The 14,135-nt window shown below is 40.0% G+C and overlaps 1 protein-coding gene and 1 long non-coding RNA gene across 2 annotated transcripts; one reads left to right on the top strand and one right to left on the bottom strand.

Moving 5' to 3' along the window:
* The first annotated feature begins 7,104 nt into the window (after positions 1-7,104).
* LOC146506387 (uncharacterized) lies at positions 7,105-7,962 on the top strand. Its single transcript, XR_014877068.1, has 2 exons — positions 7,105-7,512; positions 7,807-7,962. It is a non-coding gene; the product is annotated as an uncharacterized LOC146506387 (long non-coding RNA).
* Positions 7,963-8,009: 47 nt separating this feature from the next.
* Positions 8,010-13,261, bottom strand: LOC146506386 (UDP-glucuronosyltransferase 2A2-like). Its single transcript, XM_085178858.1, has 6 exons — positions 12,328-13,261; positions 12,019-12,167; positions 11,743-11,874; positions 9,310-9,397; positions 8,755-8,974; positions 8,010-8,488 (listed from the first exon to the last, which is right to left on the bottom strand). The coding sequence occupies exons 1-6, from the start codon at positions 13,043-13,045 to the stop codon at positions 8,203-8,205; spliced, it is 1,593 nt and encodes a 530-aa protein (XP_085034984.1). The 5' UTR covers positions 13,046-13,261; the 3' UTR covers positions 8,010-8,202.
* Positions 13,262-14,135: the final 874 nt, after the last annotated feature.

The following is a 14,135-nucleotide window of genomic DNA, read 5'->3' as shown; positions in this document are numbered from 1 at the left end:
TACCTCTGGTAAAGGTTTAGCGGGTCTGCAGTGGATCCCACCAACATATTTGAAGTTGGGGAGGAAAGGACGAGGGAATTCAAAATCCCAGTAGGTTCGGATTGACCAGATGTCTGCTTTACTCATCAACTCACAGGAACTGGTGGGAGTTCCTGTTGCAGTGCAGAAGTAATGGACATCAATGTATCACCAATAGTTTATGCAAGGCATCATATTTTCTTAATCAGAAAATTTTAAAACACTGTGTTTACATTATTAGCAAATTTTAAATATTTTTTTAAATCAGTGCTTCACGCCTATTTGCTCACCTTTGACATCAGAGTAATATCTGTCTAATACGTTCCAAAAAGTGTGATCAATCACAATGTCGTGGAGCGCGTAGAAGAGATAGTTCCACACTCTCTCTGAGAAGTCCATGTTATCTGTGAGTTTGCTCATGGCACCGGGAACAAAGGATGGTGGAGCAGGCATCTGACCACAATGCCTCTCCCAGTTATTAGCTAAGGAGAAGTGCAAGGATCCCCAAAATATCTGCTACTAAGTCACTGCCAGGGTAGATGGGGTCGGCCAAGAGAAGGTCATAATTTCCCTCTTTCAACTTCTTCATGACGATTTCTGATTTCACCACACCGTCCAAATACTGGATATTGTACTAAAGGTTTGTCTTTGAAATGTTAATGAATCTGATGTAGATCTCCCAGTAGTTCATATAATCAATCTCGTATATGGAGAATTGGAGGAAGTCTTCTAGAAGCTTCTTATAAGCCTCCAATGAGAAAGAGACGTTGGAGGGCTCATAACGAAAGCGGGAGGGTTCATTGGTGTTCATGTATACTGATGAGCTCGGGACCAGTACAGTTACCTGGTGTCCCCTGTCAACCAGCGTCTCTAGAACAAACTTCATGTTTATCCAGTGGCTGCCATCAGTGTACCACACCAAAATATTTGCTCCATTTGCACTCCATGTCGCACAAAGTACCAGCAGGATGCAGGCAGAGAGATGCAGATCCATGGTGTCTGAATGTCAGCAGGAAAACTACCCGTGGTCTGATTCTTTGGTGAAAGTATATCAGGAAAGATAATTATTAACTCAATATATCCCACTCCCACCCACTCCATGGATGTGTCCCAATTCAGCGACCGCACGCTCCTGAGTACGCATTTTGAGACCTATTACGTCACAGCGAAGTGACGACGGCTGTCCCAATCCGAAGTGTATTTCACTACCCGATCCGTGACAGTGTACTCCAAATGCGTACTCCAAATGGGCCGTCGATTTCCCTAAATTTGAAGTGTGGTCCGGTGTACGTGGTCCCATATATCCCACAATTCATAGCGCGGCGGTGGTCGTGGGTAATTTTGCCGAAAAATACGGCAGACGGCTGAAGCGGAGCGGCTGAAAAGTAAACTTTCGAAAGTAAGTACTGAATATTATGTCACTTATTTATGTGCGAACGTTTAATAATGAGGAACATTAAAACGTAACTGTTGGCCACATGTCGGCAAAGTTATGTGACATTAGTGATGTTTGTACTAACTGGGTTTTAAAGCCTTTACTTTAAAATATACGCCGTTCAGTAGTTGACATTAATCCAACCAGGACAAACTCAGTTGTGTGTGAGGAAGAGGAGGAGGAAGAGGAAGAGCCAGCAGCAGCTGGCAGATGGAGAGAATAGACAGACTGTTCCCTGTTTGTGAAGGACTGCTAGAAAAGTTTAAAATAACTAATTGTCTGTCCTGAATCAGTCTTATTAGGTAATGTTCAAATAATTTTTTTTTATAATTTTAGTGTTTTCAGTGTGGGAGAAAGTACGCAGGGCCTTCAAGTTACACACTATGAAAGGCAGCAACAAGTTTAATATTCAGAAACCTAAAGTATGTATCAGCAGCAGAATGGACCTCAAAATAAATGTTTGTTTCAGTTCTATGAAGCTTGAGTATTTTGGATTAGTAGCACTGCTGTGTTTGTTGTATCATATTGCTGTAATTGTTTATATGCTTTATATATTCTGAGGTAAGTTGATCTATAGTGTTACATCATATTCTATAAGGATGTTATGTGTTTGTATACTTTCTGCCCAGTTTGACCCATTTAGCAGAAGTCAGCCTGTTTAAGGCTCTGATATCTATTCTGTATGACTTAAAGCAGTTATGACATGGTCTGATTTTCTCACCCAATAAAGGAATATTTCATATATCAGTCTACTCTTCATTTTATCAGAAACAGTTATCACAGGTTGTACATTTTCTTTTTACACGTATATGTAAGCACTGAGCCAAATTTAGTAATGCCATCTTAATAAAATAACAGCATTTGTCTATTATATTTAATATATCTATATATACACTGTCAAAGAAACTTGTCTTTGAGTGAAGATTTAAGGTGATAGGAAATATAAAGAACTTCAACTTGAATCTTTACTGAAGCTCAGTATTTGACACAGAGTTCAAGTTCACTGCTGTAATAACTAATAATGGTTAATATAATAATAACTTTAATATTGGCCATATTATATTTACATTACCAAAGTAAGATGACTTTAGTCTCATGAACAACATTAGCTAATTGTTATTTACTAGCTAATTTTACAATGAGTGTTCAGTACAGAAATGAAGCCCAACAATCATGTTTTTACAGTCCCGTGGTCTCAGCCTCAGATACTTATCAAATCAAAGTGATCCCATAAACAAAATGAACTAACAGAAAAACTTTTCTCCTTCATTTCTGTCAAACAATGCTGTATGAAACGTTTTCAGCGGTTAGTATCATAGTTGCTAGGCAACCTGGGCAGCGCAATGGGGGCTAGAGTGTCCCATTTCACAAGCCTTGCACTTTCGGCCTTAGCGGTCTTTGAGTGAGCGGCCCTTGTGGACCGTTAAGGCTGTATACTTTAAGACTGCAGACCCTGAATTGGGATACAGCCCATGTTTAGTTCTGGCATAGCTTGGACCCATGTTTTGGGTCATTATCTTGCTGTAGGATGAACCCCTGACCAAGTAGGCGCATACCAGAGGGTACTACATGGTGCTGCAGAATGCTGTGGTAGCTGTTTTGGTTCTGGGTGCAAAACAGTCCCAGACCTTCACATTTCCTCCTCCATGTTTGACAGTTGATGCCACCACTGTGGAACGATCTTTGCACCTACTCAATGGCGTACAAAGATCCTGTGTGATGAAGCCAAGATTTCAAATCCATTTTCATCAATCCATTATACTTTCTTCCAGTCTTCAGTAGTCCAATTGCGGTGTTTCATGGCCCAGCCAAGCCTCTTCGTCTTATTCTGACATCTTAGCAATGGCTTTCTTGCTGCAACTCGTCCTGTCAAACTTGCAGCTCGAAGTCTTCTCTTCACAGTTGCAATTGAGACTTGCTTACTACGACCATCTGAACCTGTGAGCCGCCTATCAAGCAAGCTTTGAATTGGTGTCCTCTGATTCAGTTGTGGCTTTGGGTATCTCTTGACATCTTGGCTTTCTTTGAAATTTCTCTATAGGAAAGACTTACATTTTTAAGTGTTATGATGGTCTGTCCCTCCTCCATTGTTAATATCCTTTTCTCACCATTTTTGTAGAAACACAGTACTTTCTGCAGCACAAAACTGTTCAGCTGATGCTCACGAGGGTATGGTATCACAGTGTGTTCCAACACTGCTTTTATGCAGACAGGATAGTTGTAACTAATCCAGAAAAGTTGGGACACCTCTAGAAATTAGTAGAACCACCTTTCAAGGCTTGCTTAACCTCCACTGCTGTAGAACAGCTTTAAATTATTAACCCATTTTGTGTTCCCTGAAAAAGGCCTTTTTGTATAATTCTGAAATGTACATTAGTTTTCTGTTTTGGGAAACCTTTTTTTTAACCTTTGGCAGTTCAACACTTACCTTTGTACCATTTCAACCTATTCATTGGATTTGAATTACATAAATTGGAATAAATAGCTGGACAATTGAGGTGTTTCAAAACTTTTGATGGGTAGTGTCCCATATGGAAAAGATATATATAAATCTTATAAAGTTTGTATCTGTCTTGTGTGAAACTTGTATGAAAAGCATACAAGAGTGAAAATAGATATAAGACACCTTGAAAAATTATATAAATGAAACTTGTATGTTTTGGATACTTACTAAAACAATATATGAAAGTAATGAGATAGTGGCCACTTTCATGAGTAAATCATATAAGTTTTTACTATTTCTTTTCCATATGGGGTATTTCAAACACATAGTTGACAGAGACCAACAGATATTGAAAATTCGTCATGGTCTGCTTGTCTTGTAGACCCTGAATTTAATTTGTCATAAGTCACTTTTGGACAAAAGGGTCGAAATGTCATGATACAGTAATCTCACTTTATTTCTCTCTGATGTCCTCTGAAAGTATTTTATTTTTTCCATCTTAATTGTACTATTTGTAATTACCTGAACCAAATTTTTTATCTAAAGCTTTTACCACCAGGTGGCAGCACATTACCGTAAAGTCTAAGTGTAATGTAGCTACCAATCCCTGTCTTGAAGTAGAAATAAAAACTCACTATTTGCTGTGACCTAATTAAGCAAATCACATACAGCAATTGTTTTTGTATGAAAAGTTTCTCACAAAAAGCTACCTTAGCAAACATATATGAACTGGTAGAAACACCAGTCTCATTAAAAAACAACAACAAACCCTGTATTATTCAAGGATCATTGATTCATTTTATTCTTGAAGAGCTGTGTGCAGTGATGGAACGCTGCTCCAGTGTTATTTTCTCCTGAACTGAGCATGGTGTTGTTCTGGGAGGATCTAGCGGTGATGACGGGGCCACCATCAAGGTGTTTCATCCACTGTTTGCTGTCCCTTTGACTAGAAGGCCAGTACTTCCTCTGACTCTCCATTATATTTCCTATACCTTTCAGGGCAGAGAGCATGCTACATTGAGTCACTGCACCATTTTACGGCACAAAGTGGTATTACATGAAAGTACTGCTGGGCCCTATTTCAGCTTCAGCTTATATATCCTCTTTAAGTGTTTTGGGCAGTAAGATTCACTGGTTACTTCTCCAGATTTTGTTCATATTCTGTAGCTATAGTTCATGTTGAAAGTTAAACAGAGTAATTTATCAAGTTCGAACCAATAAGAAAAGCTTGAGATATCTTCCTGTTTACTGCAGCTGCTCCACGGGATGGTGGTGGATACATCGGTAGTCTTTCCCCACCCCCCTCACAAACTGACCCTCAACAAGCTCACAGCTGAATACCTCCGAAGGATCATTCAAGAGAGTGGTGGGTTACCACCAGTGTTGGGACTAACGCGTTATTAAGTAACGCGTTACAGTAACTACGTTATTATTGTGGTAACGAGCACGGTAACTAGTTATTATGCCAAAATCAGGAACGCGTTAGTCGTTACTGGGATTTAGATAGGGTCGTTACTCGTTACTTCGTGTGGTGGCTATCGCGGAGCTTCCACAGATTCTGTAACATTAGCAAGTGGTGGAGGCAGCAGGTGGATGAGGGAAAGGGGACGCAGAAGGAAAAGAGACCCGAGGCGGCCGCCGGTCCAAGTGTGAACTGAACTTCAGGTAAGAAGTTATGACCTGCAGTCTATCTGGGTCAGATATAAACCAAGTTTAGGTGGAGTTTATTTTCGTTATTCTGACTTTTTCCGTACTGCGTACTAGCTAGCATGACGGAGTTTCTATACAGCTGGGTGGGTGCTATGAAGTTAATGATGTTGAACTTTATTTTGTTCATAAGTTATTAGAGTTGCCAACCGTCCCGTCTGGTATTCAGAGAAAATATTACGCGTTTCTTATTGAGGTGAAAAGGAACAGTTTGTCCCGTAATTCAGCTACAATGAAAAAGACACAAAGCTGGAGTTATTCTGTGTCTTTGCTGCACAGCTGCCTCTTCTTCTTTCATTCTCCCCCTCCCTCTCCCGTTTCTACTTCAATCATGAAAACTGATCAATGATCAGCTGATCGGCTCTCTTGTTTGTTTATCACCCACTTTGCGCCAGAAAGAGGAAACCAGCCGATGTCGCGTTAAACAACAGCAGCACGTTTAAGCTTGATCAGCTGTTGTTAGAATTTATTTAATATTAATTTCTAGTATCAGCTGATGTTTGCTGGAGCCACAGCTGCAAAAAAGCTGCTGGTCATGATATCGGTTTGGTTATCTGGTGAGAGGGAAACATGAAGATGAAACCAGGAGATGTCCTTACTGAATCATCAGAGCTGGACAGGTGATGGAGAAACAGGTTTATCTTTTAGGTGACATAAATGAGTTGAAGGGAAGTTATGAACTGTTTCTGAGAGACAGATAACCCCAGAATCCATTTTTAGGTAACTGACAGCTGGTAACTGTGCAGGTGTGGATCTAGCAAAGTTTTGCCAGGGGGGGCAGGTAGGGCATTAACAGGGAGAGGGGGGCACAAATAAATACTTTTCTTTCTTATTCTCATTTAAAATGTCTAGCTTTTAAAAAATAATTATCTGAATCTTACAACAAAGGATTGATAGATTGATGCATATATACCATCAAAACAGTGTACATCACTGTCACAACAGCGTTTGTTTTCATTCAAAGGCTTTATGATTTTTCCTATAATGGTGGGCCAGTCTCTAGTCAAAACGCCCGGGCTGATTTTTTGTCCCAGTCCAGCCCTGTATGCAGCTCATCTGCAGTCTGGTGTTACCTACATCTTCCTATTCAGAAGGCAGAATTTCCGAGTTCTGAGTACAATCAAAAGCACCACGACTGCAGTTTTTGTGTTGGATGTAAAAGGCGCACATGACACTGTGACGTAGGCTAGAATCATGGCAGCAGTCAATGACGGTCCAGGCGTGGGATTTCTCTCGTGGAAATATGCACATTATCTTTTCCTTTCTATTGGTAGGTGGCACAGTGCACTTGTGGCAAGTAAGCAAGCTAGAAGACTGGCAAAGTTATGGAAGCAACACATTAATAAGAGAATTCTGAGTAAAACCAAAGTTACTTTCCCTAGTAACTAGTTACTTTGAAAGTAACGAGTAACTTGAAGTAACTGAGTTACTTTTGATAGAAGTAACTAGTAATGTAACTAAGTTACTATTTTAAAGTAACTTACCCAACACTGGTTACCACTATGCAAATGGTTTATCTGTTACTATAATATCATTACATTCCAAATAAAGATGACTTATTAATATGGTAAATTTACTTATTAATATGACTTATTATAACATTAAATGCCAGAGACTCATGCAGCAGATATCAGATTTATTGCTGAAGATACTGACTTCAGTTGCATTGATTTTTTAAAAGATTATTTTTTTCCCCTTAGTTTGTGGCCATGACACTGCAGAAGATGCTACTGCCTGTATGGAGCTGATGCTGTGGAAAGTCAAAGAAGATGGAAAATTGAAAAAATGATGGAAATAAAATTATTCCTGTACACTTCATATTGGGGGAGGGAGAACAAATACTAGCTGTGGTTCAAATGTATTATTTTGTGTAAACCTCGTTCAGGACACGGAGGGCAGTTTGTTTTTTGTTAATGTAAATGGTAAATGGCCTGTATTTGTATAGCGCTTTACACATCCAGTCATCCGCCCTTTCACGCACACATTCACACACTGGTGATGGCAAGCTACATTGTAGCCACAGCCAACCTAAGGCGCACTGACAGAGGCGAGGCTGCCGGACACTGGCGCCACCGGGCCCTCTGACCACCAGCAGTAGGCAATGGGTGAAGCGTCTTGCCCAAAGACACAACGACCGAAACTGTCCAAGCTGGGGCTCGAACCGGCAACCTTCCAATTACAAGGTGACCTCCCAACTCTTGAGCCACGATCACATTAACATTTATGTTAATGAGTTCTGTATGTTAAAGTTCAATTTGGAGCCCATCTTCCATATTTGTATAAATGTTGACCACATGTAGTGCCAAGAGGACCCACAGTGGTGACTTTTCATGAGTAGTACTCAAGTAAAGGCATAGAATGAATTTTGTGTTTTCTTTTCTTAAAAAAGCAAAACTCAACAGCCAATCAGCATTCTGTTTTTAATGTGAGATTAACTTCAGGTACACTTCTGCAAATCATTACACCTGTCTTCAGTTAAAGTAATCAGTGGTGATGCATAAAGAATAAGATGGTGGGAAACTCAACATACATGAAAGAAAGTCTCATGTAGGTAACAAATATTGCCCCGGCACAACACTCTCAGCACCTTTTTCAGTTGTTATTCAGCCTTCCTTTTTGTCTTTCCTCTCCTGACACAGCACTTGTGCAAACAGAAACTGCAGGTCTTGATGAAGATGAATATGAGGAGTAGAACTATAGTGAGGATGAAGCCCAGGACATCCAGGCTGTGATACTGGTACCAGGTGAGCTCATGGGCCTGGACCCTCAAGTGCTTGGCCCCTTTGTTTTTCAGCGTGAACTCGATCCAGAATATTGCCTCTTCCAGAGCACTCATGGGTCTGTTGTGGTGGATGCTGGACAACCGCATAACATTTTCTTTGTACCTGTGAATGTGTATATAAATGAGAAAAACAATTGTAAAAATAAATATCATGCAGTATTAATCAAAAAGCTATGAGACCATAAAAAATTGTTTACAGAGGTCATTAAAGTTCAGCTCAGCAAGACTTTCTTGTGTTAGCTGGCTCCAAGAAAAAGGGGTTCAAGGTAAATCCTTCACGTTTCATACTCTGAGCCTGCTGCATTTTTTTTCCCTTTAAAGCCTGTTTCCAGTGCCTAATTTAAAGTGCAGATAGTTCAGAGAACTCACGATTTATCATCGATGACTGTGTTGACAGCATCTCTTAGGTCCTCAGCTGTCATGAAGTTCAAATTGAGAATAACTGCAGTTCCTTTTTCCTTCATATGGACCATGTTGTCTGGCTGGTCAAGAAACATGGGTATGCCCACCATGGGAACTCCGTGGTAGATGGCTTCATAAATCCCATTTGTGCCTCCATGAGTGATGAAAGCTCTAGTTTTAGGGTGACCTAACACATGCCAAATAACCGTGTAACATTGAACGTTAGTTTTTCACGTAAACAACAGGAGGATTTCAATAACCCGGCATAAGTGCTGAGTTGAAATTGATTTGCATGTTCTAATACTTATGTGCATTCAACTAATCTTTTAGTGCAACAGATTAGATTTGCACAGGGTGCAATACTATCAATCAAGATCAAATCTGTTAGAAAAGTATAATTGATCAATTTTTCTTTTTGTTAATAAACAGAATGCTCACAGCTTGCATTTCATGTTGAATGTGCGTTTAATTTATGTCATTGCAGTTTTAAGAAAATCTGTGGTTAGTGCCAAGTTTACGTACCCAGGAGGTCGTTCTGAGGGATCCAGTCATATATTCTAGTGTTGGCACTCAAGGTTTCTGGTTTTTCTCCTCTGTACCTCCACAGCACCTATAAAAGGTAACATATTTCTTAGCTTACATGATTTGTTTGTTTTCTGTTGTAGTATACTTACAGCCACACTTTAGGCAATATATCACAAAATATTATGGGAAAATAAAACTGCAGTATGTGTTTCTAGTCAGCTGTTTTCTACCTATCATCTAAAACGGCATAATCGGAGTGATTTGGGTATAAAACTCTTTGAATGCTAATTTTAGATTTTATTTTAAAGTTAGATTTATATATGTATTTACAAGATTGATGCAAGTTTTTTTTTCTTTTTACCTGTTTACTGAAACCGGTTCTATTTATAGTTATATAATTGACATCGACATAATCTGTAGACTCTCAGATAGGTATCTACATTCAAATTGGATGAAGGTTTTAGGAGTGTTTAGCTCCTTAGTATGTGCTATGCTCTTCTTTTAAGGGGACCAAAAGTAATTGGACTAAAGGGCCATTTTAGGGGTGGGTTTTTATAATCGATTTATCGATTAAAATCGATTCTGGCTTGGATAACGTAAAATCGATTCATTAAAATCCTGAATCGATTTTTTAATATAAATTTATTTTGCCCGAAATGCCAGAATCTCTGGTGAAATCTCACAAAATTTCAACAACCACCAAACAGCTAAGACAGTAAATGAGAGCAGGAACATGGATTCTGCACAAAGACTTAAACACACAGCCCAACCGCGGATCAGAATCAGTGAGATGTTGCCTTTCTCACAGTTGGGGCTGAAAGCCGACAGCGCGCTGATTCTGATCTGTCGGCGGGTCCGCGCTTTGTGTTCACGCCCTTTATGCGCTGATTCTAAAGCTGTTAGTTTGATGTCTCTCCAAACAATATTGACCGAACCAGCAGCAAAAGAAGATCCAAACTAGGCTTCACATAAACAACGTCATGAATTCACTCTGACTTTTATTGTTTTGCTTCGACCACGATGCCCAGCTCTCTCTCGCATGCTCGCTCTCTTGCGCGCTCTCTCTCCCTCTCTCTCCCTCTCTCTCTCTGTACTGTTTTCTGCATTATTCGCTTGCTTGTTACGCACAAGTCTACCGTTGTTTACAGCGCTCGTTTTATATACTTCTGAAAATAAAACCTAATTTCTGCCGTTCAATACCGAACAAATTTAAACTTTTTAAAATTATGCAAAATGCAAAACGCTCAGCCTTGTCTCTAATAAAACCGCTGTAACTTCAGAGGTAATGTTCATGTGTTGATTAATGGTTTTCTTTCGTTTCTGATCTACTGCAGAAAATTTTTATAAAATCCCAGAACAGGAAAATCACCTTCATGTTTTTCTGTGTTTTATCCTCAGCTACTTTGACACAAAGGCCTCTGCTGTGATGCTCACACCTTTGATAAAGTCTTGGTGTGTCAGCTTCCTTTTTATAGATACAGAAATATGTAAATGTACTGATCTGAATTATAATATTTCTGACTGTCAAAATTTCCCAGATTCAAATCAAAGTGAATCGAATCGAATTAAATCGAATCGAATCGAATTAAATCGAATCGTGGATCGAATCGATTCGGGACCCTGTGAATTGGAATTGAATTGATTCTAGAAATCAGTGACGATACCCAGCCCTAGGCCATTTCATCATCAGGTGTGGGCAATTCCTTTGTTATGTCATTATCAATTAAGCAGATAAAAGGCCTGGAGTTAAATTTAAGGGTGGTGCTTGCATTTAGAAGATTTTGCTGTGAACAGACAACATGTGGTCAAAGGAATTGTCACAGTCCCTGTGTCTCTCTGGCTGGCCCACACTGGTTACAGGTTGGGTTTTTGTTTCTCTCTCTCTTTCCTCCCTACTGTCTCCTGCTTGCCTGGGCAGAGCTCAGAGTTACTGGGCTCTTGCCTTTGGCTCGCACCTTTCGCACCTGGGTTTATTGCCACCACCTCCTGCTGATCTGTCCGGATCACTCTCGCACTATTTAAGGGTAGGGCTCTGAGCACCTCATCGCTGAAACGTTGAACCCCCATAGTTCATGCTCTCTGCTCTGTTTTAAAGTTGTCTGTCTTTAGCTAACCGTCATTTCTTTAAATAGATTTCCTGGACCTGTTGGCGGACCCTTCCTGAGATTTCTGTGTGTGGCAGCGTGAGTGGAATTTGAGAGTGAGTGGTCGAAGAGGAGCGAGTGTGAGTGGAGTTTGAGTGGCAGTGCGTGATGTAAAATTGGAGATGGCTGATTCTCACAAAGAACATGCAGCCTAAAATGTCCAAAGTCTGCAATCTCATTAAAAAAAATGTAGTTTTGGTAGTTCTGGTAGTCAGAAGTAGAGCACTCTGAAACATGAAAAAATGCAGAAAATGAATTACAGCTGAAACAAAGATTATCCTCTGACCTTTTGTGGGATCTGAGCGAGGCCTGAGGCTATCATGTTGGCCTTCTCCTTGGTGACGTTGTTGATCATGGATCCTAAAGTGAAGATCACAATACCATCATCTCCAGAACTCTGCACAAATTCCTCCAGATCCTGTAACAAGTCAAATATTATCCCACCACTAGCCAATCAGCTGTTTTCTCATTTTTGTTCAACATTTTGATGGCTTCACTGCTCCTGGCAGGAATATTCTGCGATGTAATGATTAATTAAATGGTAATAGTTGAGTGTCCCTACCTCTGGTAAAGATTTAGCAGGTCTGCAGTGGATCCCACCAACATATTTGAAGTTGGGGGGGAAAGGACGAGAGAATTCAAAATCCCAGTAGGTTCGGATTAACCAGATGTCTGCCTTACTCATCAACTCACAGGCACTGGTGGGAGTTCCTGTTGCAATGCATAAGTAATGGACATCAATGTATCACCAATAGTTCATACAAGGCATATTTTCTTAATCAGATCTGATGGGATATTAAAAAACTGCGTTTAAATCTTTAGCAAATTTTAAATAGTTTTATAAATCAGTGCTTTACGCCTATTTGCTCACCTTTGACATCAGAGTAATATCTGTCTAATACGTTCCAAAAAGTGTGATCAATCACAATGTCTTGGAGAGCGTAGAAGAGAAAGTTCCACACTCTTTCTGAGAAGTCCATGTTATCTGTGAGTTTGCTCATGGCACCGGGAACAAAGGATGGTGGAGCAGGCATCTGACCACAATGCCTCTCCCAGTTATTAGCTACAGAGAAGCGCAAAGAGAAGACGAGTGGGATCCCCAAAATATCTGCTACCAAGTCACTGCCAGGGTAGATGGGGTCAGCCAAGACAAGGTCGTAATTTCCTTCTTTCAATTTTTTCATGACGGCTTCTGATTTCACCACACCGTCCAAATACCGGATAGAAAACTGCAGGTCAGTTTTCATCATGTCAATGAATCTCATGTAGAGCTCCAAGTAGTTCATATAATCAATCTCGTATATGGAGAATCGGAGGAACTCTTCTAGAAACTCTTCCATAGCCTCCAATGAGAAAGAGGCGTTGAAGGGCTCATAGTGAAAGCGGGAAGGTTCATTGGTGTTCATGTACATTGACGAGCTCGGGACCAGTACAGTCACCTGGTGTCCTCTATCAACCAGCGTCTCCAGAACAGGCTTCATGTTTATCCAGTGGCTGCCTTCAGTGTACCACACCAAAATGTTCCCTCCGTTTGCACTCCATGTCGCACAAAGTACCATCAGGATGCCGGCAGAGAGACGCAGATCCATGGTGTCTGAATGTCAGCAGGAAAACCAGCTGTGGTCTGATCCTTTGTAGAAGTATCACAGAAAAGATAATTATTAACTCAAAGTTAAACTTTGACTAACTTCTTTCTGTACAGTATTGCTCATTTCACAATGGGTTAAAGGTTAATGGGAATAAAGTTGACAGTACTGAAAAAAGCAGGACTGAACCGGTATGAGAAATCCACTAAGAAATTAGTAAAAATGTCAGAGCTCGACGTTGTTGTTAGTCGGGTAGAGACGGAGTGAAGTAATGCAAAACAATGGTCATTTCAACTGTATAGGCTTGGACACTGTTGCATAATCTGAGGAAGTTGTGGGTGCCTGTGCAACTGTTTCCATGCATGCCACTGAAACACAAAGGAGTCAGGATTGTTAGGATTCAAACAAGCTGTAACCCCATTGATGATTTGACTCTGCCAGTGTTGAGGTTCAAGGTTAAGCCAATATTTAAAAGATGATGTAGAGTTATCATTCAAGACATATCTGGTAAAATAAAGGAATTGATAAAAAGTTTTTTTTACAGTCTGTGTGATGATCTCTCCAGATTTTTTTGAGGAGAATGTGAAGGATGAAGTTGAAGTGCCCTGAGGCAACTGCTGTTGTGATTTGGCACTATTTAAATAAAACTGAATTCAACTGAACTCACTTTAATAAGAGAAGTCCAAAAGATCCTGTTGAGTTTCATGAGTCCTGACTCCATTCTAACTGGATACAGCCTTAAAACAAACTTGTGTTTAATCAAATTTACCTTTCAGCTTCTTTTTTATATTTATTAATACACAGCCATTTTCACATCTGTCAGTTACATTCCTCACTAAACTTTGATACACAAGAAAAAGATATGAAACCACCTGGATATTTGAAACCACAAGCATGCACGTTTGTCACATCTGAAGACGGCACTCTGAGTGCTTGTCAACGAAATTCCCCCCCTGACCTCACCTTTTATATAAGGTGATAAGATACAAGATACAACATGCCAAACACAATTAATTGACTGAGAGTCAATTAATTGTGATTGTGATTTGGCAAGAACATGCATACAAAAGTAATCTCACTCTATTTCTCTCAG

Source organism: Neolamprologus multifasciatus, chromosome 12 (genome assembly GCF_963576455.1).
Source record: "Neolamprologus multifasciatus chromosome 12, fNeoMul1.2, whole genome shotgun sequence".
Lineage (NCBI taxonomy): Eukaryota > Metazoa > Chordata > Actinopteri > Cichliformes > Cichlidae > Neolamprologus > Neolamprologus multifasciatus.
Note: the sequence above shows the minus strand (reverse complement) of the source record. Positions and strands in the feature narration are given on the sequence as shown.

Coding starts and splice junctions, on each gene's coding strand:
- LOC146506386 (XM_085178858.1), bottom strand. CDS start 13,045: ATGGATCTGCGTCTCTCTGCCGGCATCCTGATGGTACTTTGTGCGACA. Junction 11,875..12,018: donor CTGCTAAATCTTTACCAGAG/GTAGGGACACTC, acceptor GACTTGTTACAG/GATCTGGAGGAATTTGTGCA. Junction 8,975..9,309: donor CCCTCAGAACGACCTCCTGG/GTACGTAAACTT, acceptor GGCATGTGTTAG/GTCACCCTAAAACTAGAGCT.